The following is a 14,684-nucleotide window of genomic DNA, read 5'->3' on the forward strand; positions in this document are numbered from 1 at the left end:
TAGATAAAAGTGATCACACTTGAACACAGCGTTGGTCACTACCTCCCCCTGTCCTCCTCGTCTTCCTCCTGTCTCTGTGAGCTGTCTGAGATATACTCAGTCTGGACTTGAGCCCAAAGCTCTGCTCTGCTGACGTGACTGGACAAATTAGTGTTACTCCCGCTAATATATTCAAACTGCTGCCGAGTGGCTGCAGAAGACATTGAGAAGTATTAGAAATGATAGCCTTGACTGTCAGCGACGCTAACCACTCCTGAAAAGGTGACAGCACATTTGGCTGCTATTTGCTGGGGGAGAGAGAAAAAAGTACCTACAAGTTTAACTTTGGGGCATTTTGATCTTTAATTCATACGGGATGTGGAAAATGTGTTTGGTCTATTCACATCTCAAAAGAGTCATTCTGACCAGAGAAACATGCTGCGGAGATCATCTCACGCCATCGCGCCTTCAACACTTTGATGATTTTGTCCTTTTTTCAGTGCCAGGCTGCTCATTGACAAACTGTCCTTTCATGAAAAGCTCAGGGAGGAACAACTCCGCACCACTCCCGTCGAGCGCTTACGCACGCAAATGCTGAATATTTGAGGCGACTCCTGGATGTGTTTTATGCAGACAACATCTGACAGGCCTGAAATGAAGCCAGGGCAGATATGAAAGCAGGCACTGTCTGTCAAAACCAGGAAATAATCAACCCCCCCATCCACCTCAGGGCCCCAGCTGAAAGTCATTAGCCCAAAACAATGTGCTGTTTCTACTGTTAGTCTGAAAAAAATAATAATAGTAATAATACTTAGGAGAATTACCATAACGATTTGAGAGGATCTCAATTATCTCGTGTGTTTTGAGCCCACTCTGTGGAAGATTGCAGCTTGGTCACTGTCAGGGGTGTGGACGGACTGCACTGTAGGAATATTTAAAGAAAATTGGTCGGCAGTTATGTTCCAGCCTTGATTATAATAGCCAACGGTGATTACCCATCTCTAATCCTATTAGCTTTTGTTTGGAACATGGGATGAAGAGCATTATATATGAAAAGAGCATTCAAAAATCATAAAACTTTTCTCGTAGAGAGTTTGGTTCAACAGCTGAAAAACAAAGCGACCAGCTAACTTCAGCTGCATTTAATGAAAGCACACATATAACTTTATACACATATAAGACAATGCACTGAATGGTATTGATGCTGTTCTGGAAAGATTCAAGGCGGAATTTAAGCAGTTTAGTCTAAATAATTAGTCAAAATGTGAGCACAACACAGGCAGAGCTGCACAGAGGAAATCAATATAAAAAGTACTCATATACTGTATTAATCTGCAGTATTACGAGGAAAAGTATAAAACACATACGTACATAAAAACTAAATTAATATTTACACCTGACCAACCTGTACTAGATGCACTGAATCAACATGATCTCTCCTGTGACATGAAGTATTACAATGCTGCACTAAAAGGTCACATAAGACTCCATTTCCACCTGGTAATAACATGTGATCTGTGTCTGGATATTTGATCTGGATAAAGAGGAAACACGGGTTCATGCAGGTGTAACTGCATGCAGATTTCATTGCTATCACAATGTGACTGGATAAGCCAGACCCAGTCCCAAGCCCGTGTTACAAACAAACTCATGCGTTAACTGTTATAGCTAAGTTGACTTTTTAGTGGACTTAGCGGACCATCTAACTATCTACCCATCCATCCAATCCACCTCCTCCTAATAAGGCAAACTATCACCTTATATTGACATCACCTGAACTGCGTCACTTCCACGGGTCATAATAACTACGGCCACTAGATGGCGTAAACGTAACTATAAGTTGTTTTTGCCGGCCTGAATTTTAGACCGACACCCATTTTTCTTGTGAGGACGGGTTGGTGACATCGCGTCCTTTTTCACGGCCAAATGTGGGGAAATTTCATTGTAATGTCATGTTTCAGCCGCACACGACACAGATACGCTACTATTTTATTTGATACAGCTGTCTGCACAGGCCACGCTTACGGTTTACTTGTGCTATTGTCGCATAACTGCATCCCAAAGCATATTTTTATGCTTCTATTTTCTTCTGTTATAACACATAACTATGCTGATTGTGTGTTGGGCTGTGAGCAGCCTCCAAAATCAAAAGAACACCTACAATGACAACTGTGCTTCTCATAGTTGCAGTGGATGTTTTCTGCTCTCCAGGCACAGAGGTGCAGAAATGAACCCATTTAAACTTGGCGCAGAAGAATGAGGCAAAGAAGAAGTTGCGCTCAAACCAAGCGGGTAGTTCTGGGTCTGAAAAGTGAAGCCAATGCGGAGGTGCCTAAAACCTGCATTCTCTCTAATGACCATCAGGGGGCGACTCTTCTGGCTCCAAAAAGAAGTCCGTTTGTATAGAAGTCTATGAGAAAATGACCCTACTTCTCACTTGTTTCATTACCTCAGTAAACAATTTCCTAATGAGTTTATTGGCTCAATCGCTAGTTTCAAGTCTTCCTCAATACAGCATGATGTTCATTTTGTAAATTATGGTCCCATTTAATTTAAATTCAAAGATAAAGCAGGGTATCCTTTAGGCTGTGGCTACGTTGTGATTGACAAGTCGCTACCTCTGTAACATTGGTTAGGTAACATAAACATGGCGTAACCACAGATTCACAGAGTATAGGCGTGGCTGTAGCCGTTGTTGTTTCAGTGTGTTTTCGCTTCATGAAAGTTAATTATAACATTTTGGTCGCCTAAAAAATTCTTGTTCAGCGTTTGGTTGTGCTGAAAGACCCTCTAAGGAGTCGGATGTTCAGTTTTTCCGGTAAGTACATTTTGTTTGAATGGTTTTAAGCCCATTTTTTGCTAGCAAAAATTGGCATTAGCATTATTACAATTAACCATAGGCTGCAAATGCATCATGCTAACCAAGCTAGCAGCTAGCATAAGGTTCAGCTCCACCCTCTCGTCCAAAAATCCAAGATCGTGACGGTCAAAATGCCAAACTCGAGGCTTCAAAACACGAGTCCACAAATCAATGGGTGATATCACAGTGGCTACATCCATTATTTTGACAGTCTATGACTCAAACTTTAGTTCGATAAGCGACACAAAGGTGAGATTTATGCTTTATCGGAAGTGTTTGACTGGAAGCACCTGTGATTGCTTCGAGTGGTGCTAGGGTTAGCTGAGCTATCACTCATGCTAGCAAGATCTCCACCGTCTCTGATTACCCTCCTACAATATAAGTAACATTTCTCCAGTTAGCAAGGATACAGAAAAGTAGCCTATGAATGTCTTTGACTGCTGCCGTCCATCACGTGACCTTAAGGTCATGGTGCTCTCTTGAGAGCCTGCCTTTACCTTGAACACACCATGTTTGACAGCTCTACCAGTTTTGCCTTCATAATTTCCATATTTAGACCAATTTATAATACGGGTTGAGTCATGAAGAGAGCTCTTATTAACACCAGGTGTAAATGCAAACGCCTGTGATCAGACATCATTATCTGATAACATCCAGATACAGATCACAGGTTAAGAATAGTTAAAAAACATAAAGTTGTAGAGTTTTTAAAACAAATGTAACATGATACATTATAGTTGTTGATATGTTGCACTTGTGATTTAACATGTTGGATTTAGTCAAAACTAAATACAAATCATTCACTCAAAGGAGAAACTCAGCAGTAAATCTGAATTCACATGTTATTCCAATGATCCTCACGGTTCAGACAGCAACGATCTTCTCCCTCAGAGAACTGAGGCTCTAATCTTTGATGTCATCATGATACAAAACCTGGAGGTGGTCGGCTGACGATATATTACAGTCTGCATTTGTGGACGCACAGAGTAGCTCTGTAGAAGTTTAATGTCCCGGTAAAAGCTTTATTTCATTTCAGCACTGAGCAGAAAAAATGCTCCTGTCTCCATAAAATCGCCCCGGGTGCCATCAGGCTGTCCACGCTGTTGTTTCAGGATTTATCTCTTGATGACATCGTGAAAGTTTCCTGCTGTGTTGTTATAGTCTTCAGAGGCTTGATCACAAATCTAAACTTAAACTAAAGTGGAATAACATGTGAATTCAGCTTTAGGGTGGAATTTCCTCGTAGTATTTGCCAAATGGAGCAAAGAACAATCTGCTTTTTACAGTAAAAATGTCCCGACTATTTCATAGCAATCATCCAGACAGGCATGATGACCTCAGGGAAGCCTTCCTGCTTCTCAACAGCCAGGACCTCCAGGCCGGCTTTGGCGATGATGTGCTTCATGATGTCCAGGTGGCGGCTGATGCTACTGTCGATGGGGTCCAGCTTGCAGCCCTGCCGCGCCATATTGTCCTTTATTATGATGACGCCGTTTGGACGAAGGCTCTTCTTACAGCGCTTCAGGAAGTTCATCAGGTCCTTGTCTGTTAAGTGGCCTGAAGAGAAAGAAAGATACAGAATGAAAAGAAAAAAAAAATCCAAACTGACATCATGTATAGATTTCTTGTAGGGAATTTCTTCCTTGACTTGACTTCATACAAAAACAGGCTAAACCACAGGTTGTCCTGCTGCAGGCTGCTGGTCAAGACAGGCACTGACATAAAGACATTTTTTCTTTCGTTTATTCTCCATCTCGCCATTCAAGCTAAGTGACCCGGACGTCCTTCTCCATGCTCACGTTCTCCAGCTCCTTGCAGTATTTCCAGGCTGGATGGGATATTTAATTTCTCCAGAGGATTTTCTCTCAGTTGATCATGTCCAGAGAGGCATCGAGGGGGCATCCTGCTACCACAATCCCCAATCTCAGCTATTAACTCGGTGCGTACAATGTTATTATAACCTTTAGTAGCAATAGACCATTTCACAAATACTGCGATGGTGGATTTTGACGAGCCAGTGACATTGACACAGTGGGACGCATAGTTTGGCAACATTGCAACAAAAGTTAGTCGTCCAACACAGTAAGACTAACGCAGTAAAAGGGTATAAATTAATGGAAAGAAGACAGTTTTGAGAGCGGAACAGTTGGAGAGTTAAGAAGCTGAAGAAAGAAAACAGTGTCTGTTAGACTGTGAAATCTCCATCACAGACCGAAAGAAAAGACGTTTTAATATCACAATGTCAGACGGCTCATCTGTTAAAACTCCAGCCGAGGGCAGATCGGTGTGTTATGTTTTATGTAACACCTGTAGGATGTGTTCTGACTGATGCAAGAACTTTTTTTTTTTTTTATCACCTTGCAGTGTTACAACCAAAAATATAGTATGTCCACAACCATTTGTACAGATATTAGCTAATAAATTAAATGCAATTCACATGATTAGAGTCAAGAGAAATTTATTGTCAACCCAGCCATGTACGAGTACACAGTAGGGATGAGATGTAGTTTCTCTGGGGTTAATGGTGCTACATTTAACATTAACATTGCAACAGTGCAAACAACACATAAAGTGCAGAGTCAGTGTAAGGATGTAGGATGTAAACCGTGTAGACATTTGTCTGTATTTATAGACTTTGACCTTTGAGTTAGAATGGTTGTGGTAAAGTGGATGTGTGCATTTAAGGTAGTTAAATATATTTATTATATTTAATTGTCTCTACAGTTCAATGTTAACAACTTTAAATCTTGGGATTGTGGATTTTTCTGCTGAAAAGGAAATTTATTTTGAGTGTTATGGTTCTGATGGCACTTTGGCTCTCAGAGAGAAAAAAGAGGTCAAATAACATAATTCATAAGTAAATGAAAATATCAAAATAAATAAATAATCTCTGTGATATGCAGCTTGCAGACTGAGACGTCTCTCGTACTTACACGCCACCCACTGCATCCAGATGACGTCGTACTTGTTCAGCGGTGGCGTTAATTCTTGCAGGTTGTAGCAGTAGTAGGTCTCGATGCGGTCGGCGTCATCGCCCAGGTACTCCTCGTGCGCGTGGAGCAGGAAGTTCTCAACCATGTCCGCCATCTCCATTTTCTCAAACACAGGGAGGAGGACGCCTTTGGTCACACGGCCGATCCCGCAGCCGCAGTCCAGAGCGCAGTGTGTGCCGGCCTTACCGGGACCCTGAAGATGAAAAGAAACGGGACCAGGAAGTAAAACAAAATTCTACTTTTACTTAAAGGTTGAGCTGAAAGTTAAATACCTTAAATGGAGGATAATTGTAGAGGTGAGCTTAAAAAATACGACTTTATGTTTATGTTTCACAAAAGAAAAAGTGCATTTAAATGTCAGTTTCCTTGTTGCATGTTATTATCATATCTATAGAAGGTCTATACTTCATTTTCTGTGTTGCCAGATGTCGAGATTCTGCACCTCAAAAGCACCGACAGCACAAACAAGCAGCCTTCAGTTCCTCAGGGCAACCAGACTATGAACTTTACCACGAGGGAACAAAAAGTCACCTCACTTGAATCATGCTGGTTTTTCTTCCTTTTCATTTGGTATTCTGACCTCACTCCAACCCCTCCACACCAGGGGCCCCCGGTGTGTGATTGTATGAAAGATGGGGCCCCGGGGAGCTCTGCGCTTGTTACAGGAGGCTTCCTGGTTTCGGTGAATTACTGCCATATTGCTCTGTGAGTATGTAGCTCAGTTTAATCTGGATGTAGTCTAAATCTTTTTCTGCAGCACTTACTTTTAATGGAGATGTCAGGGTTTTAACAGGAGTTGTTTGAAGCCACAGAGGAGTTTTTTGGGAGAGGATGATGTGTCGCTGAGCGCACGGCCGTAGAGGAGAATCCTTTGGATGTATTTTGGTTTATTATTTAGCTTTCAAGTGAGATATTTAAAGTGGACAGAGCCATTATCACCAGCTTTAACTCATAAATTTACTATTTTTAGAGCACATTTTCTGTTTCAGTGTCCCAACTTTAAAGAGACACTACCTCCTAAGTACAGTGTATGGTCGAAAGTATGCGGACACCCTGGTCTGCATATGTTTGTGTGTATTTTTGGTCTGGGGTTTGTTTTTACATGTCTGATCTCGATCTTGATAATAATAATGTGCTTCCAACTTTGTGTCAACAGTTCGATAATGTCTTTTTTCCCGTTTCAACATGACAGTGCCGTACACAAAGCCAGATCCATGAAGAAATAGTTTTCCCAGTTTGGTGTGGAAGAATTTAACTGGCCTTGACCCCGACCTCAACCCCATCCAACACGTTCGGGATGAACTGGAAACACTGGCAGCCAGCCAGGCCTTCAAAAACCATAATAACTCTTTTATTTTGAAAAGATGATACCCAGTGATATAATAAAAGATGAAATATTGACATGCAAGTGATATTAAACTGGTTTCAAACCTATTTCTATCAAGTTTATTTTGTCTGTTTCTATAATCTGTCTGAGCAAACAGCAGCAGTTTATTTAGTATCATCATGTTTTAAACTGTGAATGTTTTTCTTGTGGTAATTTTCTGAATACCAAAGCTGTAAGTAAGGTTGTAAAACATGACAGTAAAGGAAAGATATTAATATTTTAATCAGATCTGAGCCAGAAAAAAAAAAGTTTTATGATTAACAATTTATTAATCGCTTCGAGCAAAAAGTGGTTCCAGCTTTTTAAGGAGTGTGAGAATTTACTGCTTTTTCTGTTTCATATCACTATCATTTGAATATATCTGGGTTTTGAGCTGTTATATTTGGCTCTAGGGACTCGTGATGGACACTTTTACTATTATCTGACATTTTATTGATTAAAAGAGTCATCACTAATGAACATAAATAAATAGTTTCAGCCCTAATCCTCTATTATTTACTGTTGTACTTCTCTTATTGTATTAGTCTCACTATGTTTTCTTATTTTTGATCCTGTGACACACTTTCTTGACACTGTTATATTATTAACATTCTTATAACTCTATACTAAGTGTAGCAGCGAGCGTTGAGTCACGAGGAAGTGCCGATAGGAGCTGTGATAAATCTGGGCTTGTTGTGTTTACATTAGCACCAGAGGAAAAGTAGCCACTTAGCCTTCTGTAGTTTCTTTAAACCATCCGATCTTAGCCGTTTATAATTAGACCCACTGCAAAAACGATCCTCTAAATAACCCGGCCTCTGGGCCAAACCCATTCCCCTGAATTAGCACTTGGACACACTCGGCATCTAAAAAAAAACCCCGTCGTCGACACTAACATGTGTGCATGCATGCATGTGTGTCAATTATACACTGTGCATGCAATTTATGAAACTACAGATATTTCACAACTGAAAATGTAAATGTATGTCATGTCCCGTCTCCTCTCTGTGAACAAACTATACACACAGATTAATAACTGCTGGCTCAGCTCGCTCTGTGTATGGGTGTTTATGGGGCTGACATTGAGTTTATGCTACTATTAGAATCTGCCTCCTCCCACATGAAACAAGGAGGAATTCCTTTAATGTTGGAAGATGTTGGATGATGAAATCCTTGCCCCTTAAAATAGAGTTTGACATAAATATTCAGAGAAGGTGATGGAGAAACAACAGATCTTCTCAGATGTGACAGTATCAGTTTCTTATTGAGCCCTTTTGATCTGTTGTAAACTCACATGTGAGTCGGTATCTCATTACTCACCACAAACCTCTTCAGAAACTCGCGGGAGCCCTCCAGATCAACGTTGGATATATCCACAAAATCTCCCATCATGCCTTCCTCCGAGGCGGGGACGTCCTCGTAGAACTGCTGAGCCCGGTAGTAGAACTGTTTCTCTCCTTTGATGTATTCACAGGTGATGGGAAACAGCTTCACTGTTCAGACAAAGTCATAAAACACACGTTCAGGGTTACAGGTTATATTATCAATTTATCAATTTAAAATACTTACACATTACATAACCCTTAAAGTCTCCTCCAGTAATTTTGTATTTATCTCCATAAAGAGAGGGTTTGTTTTAATGAAAATATTCTAATTTTTTTTTTTTTTTAAAAATCTGATTTTCTGGACTTATTTCCATTTTAAAACATGAATGGTTGAAATCAAAGCAGCAGGGACAAACTATCCTGACTTTTATATATGAATCAAAAACACTGCATCCTACAATTCCCATAATGCAACACTGTTCATGAGTACAGGCTCTCGACAGCCACAAAAGACTATTATGGTGTTTTTGTAATTATATTTTCACCGCAGGCTTTGTATTCTGAACAGAGAGCTGGAGAGAGCAAAGACCACATTTATAGGAAATACATCCGGCTGAAATAAATAACTTTGAACATTTTGTTGTTAGACTAATGAGACATTTTTACAAAATAATGAAAAAAAAAACCTAATTGAAAGCTTAAGGCCTCAAGAAGCCATAATGTTCTTTACACCCCACGTTACACCAGATGAACAGATGATTCTTAAGGCCTGTCTAACTCTGTCTTTACACTCCCCCCTTTTTGTTGGCAAAATCTAACAATTTATATATTTTTTCTTGAGCAGATATTTCCAATAATCACACAGGTTAAACTTCTCTCTGCAGCTGCAGTCAGACAGAAATCCACCTGGCTGAATGCGTTGGCGTTGTGTAGCCAAAAAGCAAAGGGAGGGACATTTCACTGTCATTAATCTGTTTGTGTTATTTAATCTGCGGTTATAAAGCAAGAATGTACACAATAAATATTTCCTGAATGATTCCACCTCCTCTCTCAAACCAGCTGCACATTAGAGAGTCAAGTTCAATCAGACTGAACTCTGCATGAAGCAAAGGAAAAGGGGGGTTAATTCCTGACCAGAAGCAAATGTGTCTCTCATCGTGTTCCACATAGAAATGAATGGAAAGCGACTTTCAGACTGACTGACATCAAGCAGCTTTTTTTTTGTACTCTTCACAGAACAATTTCCGTCACTTTTCATGTGTACAACCTTTCGTTCAACCTTCGAATGTGGCCGTTTGGAGCAGGAACACTTTTGCCTTTGCACACGGTCGGACGACGAGTTGAACATTTAAACCTGAGAGTTTTATCAGTGACGTGACTACAAATGTAATGTTTGACGTGAGGGTCATTTTATAACAATCTGCCCTCAAGATTTTAAAATATCTGGTGCACAAGCGGATATTTTGATCCGACGGTGGCACTAATAGAGAGATAAGGGAGGCAAATAATAAGACATCAGTAACGTACAACATGAGCGTAGACTGGTCTGTATGGAGAGGATCACTGTTCACAATCTCAAAGGAAATGTAGAATGATAATTTGATTACCAGAAGACTATAAATAAGGACGTGCTGTGCTACTCTTACACTCCGCTCAGCTGTTAGGTGACATAAGATAACACGCTGATTGATTCATCTCCACCGTTGCACATCTACAAATGTTTTTGGGTTTCCGTTGGTGTATTAAACATTGTATTTTGATAACACGATGTCAGTATTGCGCTGACATACTGTAACATTAAGAGACATGACAACTGGCTTTCTTAAACCATCTCAAACTCTCACTGCCTTGGTTTTGCAGAGCTGAAATCAATCCCGTAGAATGAACGCAACATTTCCGAAGGCTTAGATGACACATTCCTGAATGTCCGTTCACTTGTCAAGGATCTCCAGTGGCAGAATTCATGACACCACAGTGAAACAGTGAGATGAGGAGGTGGGGGGGGGGGATTTATTTCCAGCTGGACTCCCTTCTCCATGTTAGAAACATCAGAGCGAGACAGACGGCCAAGAAAAGGGAGTGAAATACTCGGCGCATGGACGTCACGCTGAGAAAACAAAAGGTGAAGAATCAGACGGTTCGTGCCGTGACTTTCCTGGCAGGTGGTTATGAAATGTTTGAGGACTGATAAGATTGGCCGGAGTAGAGTCATGTGGCTGCTTAGCAAGAGGAAGAGGTAAGTATAGAAACATCCAGCAAGATCGAGAGGGAGGGAAGACAGCGTGACGACGTATCTGTCTGCCAAGGAAGCGTCAATCCGGTCCCACTATGTCTCTCTACCTCGCACGTTCAGAGTGGACCAGCTCATTAGAAGCTGAGAGAAGAGTTAACAGAATCATCTGAATAAACGATACAACCCACATTTACTGTATTAAGATCTAAAAAAAAAGAAGAAAAAATATATATCATATAGCGCATTTAAAGCTGTCATGGCTGTTGGTCAATAATCTGTCTGCAGCCTCTCTGACAGTCACGTATAGCACTGACTGACATGAGTTAATGCTTTCATGCTTGACATGCAATGCCATTAATGGGCCTTGTATCGAGTTAGTGGTAACAAAGTAAGGCTTCTTTGAGCCAAAGCAGCCATAAGGTCAAGATCTCCTGTTTCTGCAAGTTGTGGTTTCATGACAGACAAGTGCACACAGGAGAGGATTAAGGTTTGACTCGAACAACAGAAAGCACTGTCCGGATGTCAGCAGCATCTTTATATAAGATTCATGGAATATGTTGTTTAATATTAACAAAGCCTATTTTACTTTTGTGTAAACTTAAAGCCCTGACATGTATGTGATTCTGTTTATACTTCATTCAGTGGCTACATTAGCAGACATGTTCACACATGTGCAGAAGGCGTTTTTACAGTCCATATTATCCTAAATTTTGTCCGATATGCTGGACGTCTGCATTCATACTGTAACTACAGTTCACTAACTAGTAGTTTGCCACTGGTCATACCAGACCAAGTAAGACAATAGTAGCCAAACGTCTTAGTCTAGCCCATTAAATAGAGCAAGGTTGTGTTTATTACTTATGAATTCAACTTCTCATTTGCAAGACGAAAAATGTGTTATTTACTCTTTACTTCACTTCCAGTTTTACATAGTTTGACAGACATAACATGGACAGAAAAACCCCAGAAGCATGGTTCAGCTATTCTCTACGGCCAATGAATGAAACCATCGATGAGAAAAGTAGAGTTCCATGTTTATTAGAGCATCTTTAGTGTAAATGTTCCTTTATGACATTCACAGATACAACAAATGTTCTCTCTGAAGCTGTGATGTATTGTCAGCAGGTGTCTTTCCATTAATCTGGACTGTATTTACATAAGACAGTATATTTACATCTTTAACAATGTTATAAAGATATTTATGCATGAACACTGCAGTAGATTCTATAACAAAGGCAGATAAAACATTGTAATACTGTGTGTTTATACACATTTACAACAAAGTCTGTACACTGCGTTATGATTTTCCGAACATGGAGGCAGGTAAACGTGTTTTTCTACCTCCCGTTCTTTTTCGTTCATGCAACTACAACATGGCGATCAGCTCGAGAAAGGAGATCAATCACATCATGTCTGTTTTCATTTTTCTCAAACATTGTGCCATTATTGTGGGTTAATGCAGTGCAGAGTTTTCAAATCAGTATGCACTCTCAAACGCAACCATTACCATGTGATGAATTAGTGACTTTAACCCAAACTAATTAAAAACATGATGTTTAAAGTCTCTGTAAGTTCATTTTCATGCAGGGGGAAACCAGTAGCTGTCTGAAAGGGAAACTGTTACTGTACATGGTTTGCTTTTGTAAAACAATCAGCAGCAATGTTAATGATTCGTTGTCAACCAAAACATGCAAAAACCACCAGCGTGCTTCTCTTGCTTCTTGCCCGATCCTTCATGGAGTCAAAGGGCCGAGAGAAGGTTGTAAATCTTAACCTTTTGACTGGTGTGTGGTCCTTCTTACCCAGAGGAATCATCTGCACCAGGTACAGGTAGCTGGCAAAGAACTCACTCCTCACTGTGTGAAACAAGTGGAAGGACATGCTGTGGCGACACATGCTGTCATCTGCCTGTTTCCAGCGATCCTTGAACGCCTGGTGAGCGCCCCTGTACGCAAAGTTTTCCGGTTTATTGCTACCATCGTCTTCAATCGAAATCTCCATTTTGACTCTATTTGCTCTATTGACTCCTTGTGGCGCTTCACCAAATATCCAGAAGGTGTTTGACTGAGCGGTGGTAGAAGGAGAGTAACACGCAGAGTGTTTGGGACACTGTTTCTCCAGCTGGTGCTATATCTGTCTGGCTGAGTGTTCAGCACGTCTCTGCCGGCGTTCAAGTGATCGGCAGAGATCTTTTTCACAGGGCAGCGCTCAGGACGTCCCGCCACATTTACAAATCACCTACTAGGGACACTGGCTTTAGAGGAGTGAGGGAGGGGAGCCCGGGGGGGCACGGAGCGCCCTCTGTGTCGAACCAAAAGCCTGTGAAGAGGCGACTCAAGGAGACTCAGGCTGCAAAATTCCAGTAGCACATGAGGGAGTCCATACGTCCGTCGTCAAGGCCTCGCTGCCATAAATGTGGTACCTAAAATTAGCAACGTCTTCTCATGTTTGTATACATGGTGGCTCCGGTTTTGCACAGTTGTTCAGACACCAGAGAACAAAATTACAATTTAGGCTTTAAATCATCTTTACACACACGCAATTTATTTAATTTATTTATTTATTTTGTATTTATTTGAAATACAAACAGATGTACACAAAGTCTTCAAGAGAAAAACACAGAGTGTCATACAACTCTTTCCACTGTCCTGAAGGTATTTTCACTCTCTTCTAATTATGTGGATAAGAAATTAAAACATGTCCTCCACAATTAATTTTTTTCTTTATTTACCAGACTTCTTTCTCCAAATCCAAGCAAAGACATAAGCTGGAAACAACATAACTGCTATCTGAACTTCAAAACAGTGGTAAGTGTTGTTAAATGCAGAGGTGGGACAAAGTTAATGCGCCTTTATGCATGGATGTTTTCTTATTTTTCTCTTATATTTGTTCTTGCATAAAGCAGTAAGAGGAAAATAAGAAAATCCTACGTGGGATTCAACAAACTCTCCTGACTGAACTTGATGAATGTCACCTGTTCATGAGATGTGATCATTAGCATAATCTTCACCCCAGTGACAGTCACAGAGATATTGGAGGAGAATATTATAGTCTACAGGTGATGTTACACTGTCAGCTGCTGGACAGAGAGCTGCAGAGACACAGAGGCAGCTGTCCGACTGAGAGACATTTCCAACAATTACTGACATGTAGAAGTTGCTGTGCCAAAATATGGCCATAAAAACATAAAATCTACTAAACTTCTTTCTAAAAAAAACAATTTTTTTGTTAACTTTGGTACTATATCTAAACTCAAATCAATTCAGATTAGTGCATTCTAACTGTAAGTAAAACACGTGTTTCTCCCCAGTGAAGAAAGGCAGAGATGATCTATTCTTGACTCATACAACAGGTCTGGACCACTTGTAAATTTCGTTCATACCTAAGCGACAATTTTAAGTATGAGAAAAGTGATGAATGCCACAACTGTTCTTAAATCACTCATGCGTGCATTTTAAGAACAAATCTGTTCGTAGGAGTGCCTCTTGCATAAGGCAAATTGTTTTGCAAGTCTCAAGTGTTGACTGTGAAGTCCTCCAGCCTGGTCGCCAGAATAAAACGTTGGCAGTTTACGTTTCTGCAAACCACAGAAACGTTGAATATCTACGTTTCAACACTTGAAATACGGATCATATTAACATTTCAACAAAATATATCATCTCAACATTTCTAAAGTGACGTAGTTCACATGCGATCTATATGAGCTGATCTTTCCTATTAATAGGAGGAGGGGCAGGTGGATGGTTAGTAAGTTTCTTGGCAGCAAGTTGGAAATCAGCAGAGTACGGTTCAAGACCACCAATGCCTGCTTCCCGTTTCAACCGACAAAACCGGGTGTTTTTAGTGAGACCCTAACCCCTAACCCTAACCCCCTAACCCTAACCCCCTAACCCTAACCCCTAACCCCTAACCCTAACCCTTTTAACCC

General features: G+C 40.6%; 1 protein-coding gene and 1 long non-coding RNA gene across 3 annotated transcripts; one reads left to right on the forward strand and one right to left on the reverse strand.

Moving 5' to 3' along the window:
• Nucleotides 1-2,775: 2,775 nt before the first annotated feature.
• Nucleotides 2,776-13,148, reverse strand: ntmt2 (N-terminal Xaa-Pro-Lys N-methyltransferase). Its single transcript, XM_044362653.1, has 4 exons — nt 12,559-13,148; nt 8,519-8,691; nt 5,773-6,025; nt 2,776-4,396 (listed from the first exon to the last, which is right to left on the reverse strand). Exons 1-4 carry the CDS (start codon nt 12,755-12,757, stop codon nt 4,140-4,142), a joined length of 882 nt encoding a protein of 293 aa, XP_044218588.1. The 5' UTR covers nt 12,758-13,148; the 3' UTR covers nt 2,776-4,139.
• LOC122989642 lies at nt 4,286-7,577 on the forward strand. 2 transcript variants are annotated; one of them, XR_006405124.1, is made up of 4 exons: nt 4,286-4,376; nt 4,606-4,778; nt 5,947-6,128; nt 6,258-7,577. It is a non-coding gene; the product is annotated as an uncharacterized LOC122989642 (long non-coding RNA). The 2 variants fall into 2 exon arrangements; XR_006405123.1 differs by lacking the exon at nt 4,286-4,376 and having other exon boundaries at nt 4,390-4,778.
• Nucleotides 13,149-14,684: the final 1,536 nt, after the last annotated feature.

This window comes from Thunnus albacares, chromosome 9 (assembly GCF_914725855.1).
Source record: "Thunnus albacares chromosome 9, fThuAlb1.1, whole genome shotgun sequence".
In the NCBI taxonomy this organism is placed as follows: Eukaryota; Metazoa; Chordata; class Actinopteri; order Scombriformes; family Scombridae; genus Thunnus; species Thunnus albacares.